We start from the raw sequence: 7,911 nt of genomic DNA, 5'->3' as shown, positions 1-7,911 counted from the left end.
AGTTGCATTGTTTTGGAAGTCCCACTGTGCAACTTGCTCACCAGCATGTGTGATTTTGTACCATGTGACCGTATCGTGCAAAGGGCCTATTTACGAAAGTTATGCAAACCCTCGACTACGTCTCGGGTTTGCATAACTATCTCGAATTCTCCGAACCCTCCTCGTGTTTAGATGAGGCTATGTAAACACGGAAAAAGTGCTCTATGGCTGGTTTGCAGTGTCACGCCATCAAAAATAAAAATTGTAACCATTCAATAAATTAAGTCGAGAAGCTGAGATATGAAAGATGATTGATATATAAATAACCTCGCCAAGTTTTAAGTCTGTACGGTTTTCCATCCGCGCGTTATTCGGAAAAGTGTTTCACTCAAATTTATAGAGCTTTGTATGGTGTCGCCATGTTTGTGCCCCTTGGAGGGACACAAACATGGCGGCCATAAAGTAACAGAAACATCTGTCATTGAGTTTTGCCATTGAAACGAAACGTTATTACTCTAGAGCTCCGATACATTGAAATTAATACTTTGTCTAGAACAAGAACTGTTTAGTTAGTAAAAACTTGAGCAATAACTCATCTTTTGACGTACTCGACAGCCTTATCGAGCCGCCATTTTAATGTCACGCAACGCATAAACTTGGAAATTCCGAAGCGCTCCATTACATAATGAGGAACCCTGTCGGGATTAAACGTTGCAAAACGTCAAGTTATTAGAGGGTCTTACATCTGATGAAACTAAAACTTCACAAGGATTGGTAATTTCTTATTTTGGAAATTGATGACGTCACATGAAAACCGGCAATTGCTTAATCATATCATAAACGACTTTACCCCTCACCGCAATCGTCAGCAAGTTTTTTTACTCAGTACTCGAGATACAACTTCCCAACACCCACGTCGAGAGAAAAGAAAACTGATTATTTGAGGTTCACTTTGAAACCATAGGGAAATGTAACGTTTCCTAACACCCCTAGTTACCAGGGAGACAAGACATTACACGATATACCATTCTCTGATATGACGTCATTTGCCTATACATACGCTCCCCCGGCTCAAGCTGTCCTTGCATATTTAGTTTCAATGAGTACACACTCGAATTTTTCTGTCAACTAAACTCATACTCCCCAGCGTATCAGGTGCGTCCTCTGTTCTTAGGCTTCTTTGAATTCAGGTTAGTTTTTCTGTATTTTTAAACGTGAAGAGCTAATCTCAATGAATGCATGTAAGTGCGGCTGTCTTTTGATAAATAACATAACGACAACAGTTGTGTAGCTGCCAAGTAATGTTAGCTCAGCGCTTTGAACGCAACTCTTCTAAGAAACTAAGGATCTAGTAAGTTTTACATTTAAGGTCGCTTTTGAACGCGCTAAAAACTGAGTTCCAAAATCACCTGACGCTCTCAAAATCTTTCCATTCCTTAGAGTCGAGCAAAACTCGAGAGTAACCGACAGCTTTTCACTGATTTGTAATCTAGGTTTCTCCTTTAACACCAATCACTGGCCGATATGTTTGTTACTCCAAATCGAAACAGTCAGTATAACCAGCATCTTTGGTCAGGGGAGAAGCTATTACACAGAATTCAGAATTCAGAATTCGTTTTTTATTGATTGAATCATTGAAACGTAAAGGAGTGCTCTAATTCTTCGGTACGGGAAAAATTATGACAATTATATATTGCAAAACTACGGTTATGATTAAGATTGACTCTTGGCTTGTATTCATAGGCAATTGATAAAGATTAGAACTTGAGATAAATCAGTCAGAAAGCTAAACTCGTTTAGTGATAACTTCGATTGCAGATTCAAGTAACGATTAAACTTTAGGTTTCGTCTCTGAATCAAACAGACTGAAGCACTTTGCTTATAGAAATTAATGAAAGACAAACGGAGAAAACAGAGTTCATAATAATCAACCAAAGTGAGCCTGAGCAACCTAAATTTTAAGTTTATTAGCATACAGCTTCGACATTTCAAAAGCAAAGCAGATAATAGCCGAGCTCGGTATAATGGGTACAAAATTGGCGTAGCATGTCTAATTAAACCGTCAGTTACACTCTTGCCAAATCTTAAACACAATCCGATGAAGCCATTGATGTTTAACATTAGATTATCAAATTTATTTTTCAAGTTTCTATCTCGCTTACGCGTGAAGAACAACATGTGGTTTCAAACTTGTAACTCGCGCTAGCTGCTAAAAACAGCTCATCAGTATTCAAGCGTGAAACCGACCCATTTGGATGACTCATAAGTCTTGAAACTGTCTAAGCAATACTTAAAATGTTTTACTTGAAATCGTTCTCCAACGCCAAAGCTAATTTTCCTCATCAGAGTTTTATGCAACTCTTAAACATTTTCATTGTGTCTAGATACCCGGCAGCCGGGAAGTGTTTTAAAAAAACCACATATCCGGCGGTCTAAAATTATTATAGAAATTCCACGAAATAACTCATTCAATTCTTCTTAGAATAGCAGACCTTTGTTTAGAAATGTCAAGCGATTTCAAGTATCATCTTGGTTTTGTAGATGAAGAAATTGTCTAGCTTGGGCATACTACAGCAACTCGATGTCTCGACGCTTAGAAAATATCCTTGCTCTGACTCCGTAGTCAACTCTCATAGACTAAAGTCCACACAAATTACAGTTGAAATCCTCTGAGAGTACTAGGTATTTGTTCCGAAGTGCTAAGCGATTCTAAATAATGTTTTGGAGTTTGTAGTGGACGAATTCTCTCAGCTTCGCATACTATGAAACACTTGACTCATGCTCAAGGTTGTCCAGAAAACTAGGTACAACCTTTCCCTGTAAAATAGCGGCTTTCTTTAAAAACCTTCGAAAACTTGATTGGCAAGGACTCAGGAAATAACAAACCATTGTTCAGTTGACATCATCCGCCCCTCGCCTCGGGCGGTGTCCACATCTTTAGTCTACACGCATTCAAATTACTCTCACGTTGTGAATTTCCCAGTTTATTGCTTCTATCTTTCTTTTTCTCACATCTGTGAATGGAGGCTTGTTTGTCTGTATTTTCAATCAAATTGTGTATGTGTGTGTGTGTGTGTGTGTGTGCAAGACATGATCCGTGCACATGTAAAAATGAAATGTAAAAAGAAAAGTGGTACCTTTCGTGTTTATTACCCTCCTGCCATCGTATCTTGCTCCTACGTATTCTTATCTTCGTAAGTAACCAATGTATTCGTATGTAACCTGAATGTTACCTTATTTGTCTGTATGTATCCGTATATTACGTATGTACTCGTCTATTACTCGTATGCACTCGTATGTTATACTCGTAGGTATTCGTATGTCATTCGTATGTATTCGTATATACGCGTATGTACTCGTATGTATCCGTATATTACTCTTTTCAGCTTTTGCGATATTTCATTCGATACTTGTGATAGATAGTGCAGTCATTTATGTGCTGATTCGAACAATTTTGTTTCATCACGATGTAGCTCAAAAAAGTTACAACTCTTTGAAATTGGCACAAGGGGGGTCAAAGTTTTGGCGGCCGTATTTTTTTATGGTTGTATACTTATGACTGATTTTTGCGATGGGTATGAGACAAATTGCGAAGGTTACAGCACAAGTGAAACTATGTCGTTGGGTAAGAGGAGAGTTTTTTAAATGATTTTTCCGAAGTTATAACGGACAAAACTTCCCACGCTTGAGCAAAGGAGACCAAAACTAATTGTTTCTACGTGAAGTATTAATGGTACACTTTCTTTGATGTAGCTATTTTGATGTTTTGGATGAAAAAAATGTTGCTTATACACCAAACCGTAAATCGGTAACTGCTAAGTAAAACTTTGGAATCAGTAACCGGTAACCAGTAATCAGATTCTATCACGTGATTTGTGGCTCTCTTGTCTTGCCAGAATCAGCTGTTTACTGTTGCATTTAGCATGAAGCGTCGCGTGGTGTTTGCTGCATTTTGTGTCCTTGTCTCGCTGTCGGTGGTGTTTTTCATTAAGCTGGATCCAGTTCTACGTTCAGTTCATGTACAGAATAGCAACAAGATGGAGCAACTTTTCAGTTTCCATAAAGAAGATCGACTGGAACGAACAAAAACCACGAAAGCAGAGAAAGCAGCAAAGACATCTGGCATCGTACAAGGCTTAATTATGTTAAATTACAGTGGAATAAAGAGAACAACCTCTACAAAGGAAATTAGCCAAACGGTGGAGGATATTAAGTCACGGAAGTTCGCCGCAAGGAAAAATCTTATTATATTGAGTCCTGGAAGGGGAGGGTCGTCTTTCCTTGGAGCGATGTTTAACAGCAATCCGCAAATCATGTTCTGGTTTGAGCCACTGCGTATAGTAACCGAAAAACTATATAAAGCTGGTGTAATCATGCAAGGAAATGAACTAATCAACTTCAGAGAAACGTGCGTCAACTTAATCGACAGCTTCTTCAAATGTGATTTCAGTAATATCTCAAATACAACTTTATCTGAATATTCAGAGCACATATTCCGCCGTCGGAGTAAAGCGCTCACTAGTGGGTGTTTATGCCCCAGTAAGACGTTAGGATGTCTGCCGTTCTCAGATTTACTGCTGAAGAAGGCCTGTAACTCTCACAAACATACGGTTATCAAGGTGTTAACCTCTCGTGTGCCTAACAAAACTATACAAAGTTTCCGGGAGCTTTTCCAACAACAGAACGGATATGACGTGAAATTGATTCTCTTGGTGCGAGATCCTAGAGCAGTGATTTACTCTAGAATTAAATCCGTGAAATGGATAAAAGGAAGTTACCGAGATTCCAATTTTCGTGTATACGTTCATAGGCTTTGTGATCCCATAGAACATAATATACGATTAGGTTTGCTGTATCCCCCTCCCTGGCTTAAAGATCGCTTTAAAGTAGTTCGTTACGAAGACCTCGCGGTCAATACCGTAAGCCTAGCGCGGGAACTCTACAGATTCGCAGGATTTGATTGGTCTAAGAGCGTTGATAAATGGATATCTGCTCATGACAGACCGCCAAGCAATTCCACAGCTGAAATAACTGGTTACTCTCTTTATAGAAATGCCTCAGATGTTATTGATAAGTGGAAAAATGCGCCGGGGGACTTAATACGAGTTGTAGAAGACGTTTGCAGCGATTTAATGAACATGCTTGGTTACGACAGATGGATAAACAGAGGGAGGTAGACACATTTACATTTCACTTGACAACTCGCGTTATGTTGATGGCTTACACAACAACATTTTCCACAGATCAGTCTCCAAAGTGGCATACCGTATTTTCTCAATTAAACGCCGGACCCCGATTAAACGCCGGCCTCGTATATACGCGGGGTCCACGAGGCCAATTTTGAAATAAACGCCGGGGGCGTTTAATCGAGGCCCCGGCGTATATTTGCGTCCGAACCAACAATTTGATTTTTCCCTTATTAAATAGCACTACTGCGACATACTAGTACGCTATGGTGTTTTGATAATCTTAATAAACGTTCAAAAGGAAAAGTCCGGCTTAACATAACAAGAATAGTAGCTGTACAACAAAATACAACAAAATGTACGTGTTCGTGTTGTCATTAAGTCTTATTACTGATGACGCACTTTCTTTCGTGTGTTATTGTGCTCACTGTCACTAAAATCGCGAGGATCCCTCCAGCGTTTGTTTATGAGCTGTTTCAATCTTGTCATAAGTTGTCCTTTCTGAGAGGAAATCGCACATTGAATAGAAATAAGGACTTCAAGGCCGCCTTGTTCCAAGTTGCTAGCTCGGTAGGTTTCCTGTCTCACTTTAGCCGAAATTTTCCCTCCATGTTTTACAAAGAAGCAAAGAGCGGAAGAGAGTTCGTTTGGGATGTGTCCGACATTTATCTTCTCATTATCAGGGTCATGCACACGGTAAACAGCCATCGCACACAGATCGTACTTACTGTTTTCTTCATGACTTACAATAAGACCTTCGCCGATCGCAATATCTTTCCAGAAGTTGACGAGTTTGTTTTTTATGACGATTAAGGTACATTAAAAATCGTAAATGCGGACGCTTAACTGATAGTATCGAGGAGAACGATGGCGACATTGCCGTTTATACGGAACTTAAAACTTTGTATCCATACTTGCTCCTATTTATTTTACATATTTTTGTTCTGTTCAGTGCCACATGTCCTAATTGTAACATACATGTGCTGTTTACAATGCTGTATCTTTTAGCAATAATCATCCTCCAAGACTCAGGGACAGTTTACCGAATGGAAAAGTCATTTCGTGTTGACAAACTGCCCTAGGTTTCGGAGGATGAGTGAATAAATCAATCTGAAAAAAATGACAGAATATTGCACTTCATAAATAATCGCCGGACCCCGATTAAACGCCGGCTTCAAATAAACGCCGGGTCCACGAGCCCAATTTTGAAATAAACGCCGGGGGCGTTTAATTGAGAAAATACGGTAATCCTCTTTCATTTCTAAAGAATACACCAGTTACTATCAAAACTTGTATTGATTTTCTCCATTCTATTATATCATGTACACATCTCTTCTCTTAAGAATTTTGCATACTTTCAGTATCCATAGAAATCTTAAAATAACTGGAGACTGACTAGAAAACTTTCGGGTTACCTCAGTCTCCAGACTCAAATATACACTATTTTTCTGCCCATTTATTCATTTATATGTATATATATTTTTTGGTAAAATTGTAAATGTATGAGTAAATAAAGTTGTTGTTGTTGTTGTTGTTGTTGTTGCATCTATCGTTTTTCATTTCAATTGCTTGAATGCAAAACAAAAACAATAGAAAATTGGCAATACAACTCTGGATCATAAGGGAAACGAACACTTGAAAGGTCAATTAAAACCAAAGAGATTAGTGGAAGTCGTGAAATGTAGTCTGTTTATACAAAGCCTGCTTATCACGCTCAGGTTTGGATTTGAAATTCTGCCCACTTTTCCTTCAATTTCTCAAAAAGCTTGAGAATGAGTAAATTTGGGCTGCTCACAATAGAAGAAGTGCTTGATAAGCGGCGTAGCACACAAACGTTTTTGTAGATCCCACAGGCAGCCAAAGTGTACTATATAAGTTTCTACGGAGCTCTATTAATAAAGGGGTTTGTATAAAAATGAAATTCAATCAAAAACTCTGAAAACTATCACCAAACGAGAGCGCCAGAACGACAAAACTACTTAAGGTGTTATTATTTAGAGGTAAGCAAAGTTAAAATAATGAAATTCATAAAATGTCTTGCAGCGTAGTTCTAAATCAACTGAGACTTTACCAGAAACCAATGGGATAAACCAAGAAAAAATGGAACGACATTTTCTGATCAAACCGGACCAACCGAGAGGGATTATGGCTTTTACCATTTCCACTCCTTTCCCCAGCCTCTTACATAAGTGAAATCTATTGAAGAGAAGTAGGGTAACGAACCGGTTTGTCAACATGGAACGGCAAATTTCGGTCCGACCGGTCTGACCGAACAATGTGGGCCACCTCCAAAGGTAGTGCCAGATATTCTGGTAGGACCAAACTGAAACGGATCTTTCCATTTGACTTCCGACTAACATTTCCGCCGGAATAGTGGAAAGCACCCTAAAATTCTTTTTGAAGAATTGTCAGGAAAGAAAGCCATAATAACTGAAAGACTTCATTTTTGGGTCCCGTTCCGGAAGTGATCTGTTGGACACTGAAACCGATCCAGAGTTGCGGCCAGATTTAAAGACTATAGAAAAGTAGGTCGGTATCTTGAAATTCATGTTCTTATATTTTCTTACTAGCAGTTCAGCTACCATTTTTGTGGAGTTGTTTTGAATAAAAAGACATTATTACAAAAGAGCGTACTTCCTTCGTATTTAAAAATACCCTTGGCGAGGCCAAACGACTCTGATATGCGGCTGAAGCGTACCAAAAAGGTACGATTAGGTATTTACCTTACCCAAATTCGGCCAAGTGA

At 38.9% G+C, this 7,911-nt stretch overlaps 1 protein-coding gene across 2 annotated transcripts; it reads left to right on the top strand.

Moving 5' to 3' along the window:
* Positions 1 to 936: 936 nt before the first annotated feature.
* On the top strand, positions 937 to 6,695 carry LOC110041509 (carbohydrate sulfotransferase 3-like). Of its 2 annotated transcripts, none has more exons than XM_020746798.2 (2): positions 937 to 1,134; positions 3,876 to 6,695. In XM_020746798.2, the coding sequence occupies exon 2, from the start codon at positions 3,903 to 3,905 to the stop codon at positions 5,154 to 5,156; it is 1,254 nt and encodes a 417-aa protein (XP_020602457.2). In that variant the 5' UTR covers positions 937 to 1,134; positions 3,876 to 3,902; the 3' UTR covers positions 5,157 to 6,695. The 2 variants fall into 2 exon arrangements, with proteins under 2 accessions (XP_020602457.2, XP_020602456.2); XM_020746797.2 differs by having other exon boundaries at positions 938 to 1,169.
* Positions 6,696 to 7,911: the final 1,216 nt, after the last annotated feature.

This window comes from Orbicella faveolata, unplaced genomic scaffold (assembly GCF_042242905.1).
Source record: "Orbicella faveolata isolate gen_17 unplaced genomic scaffold, um_ofav_v1 contig_25, whole genome shotgun sequence".
Classification (NCBI taxonomy): Eukaryota; Metazoa; Cnidaria; class Anthozoa; order Scleractinia; family Merulinidae; genus Orbicella; species Orbicella faveolata.
Note: the sequence above shows the minus strand (reverse complement) of the source record. Positions and strands in the feature narration are given on the sequence as shown.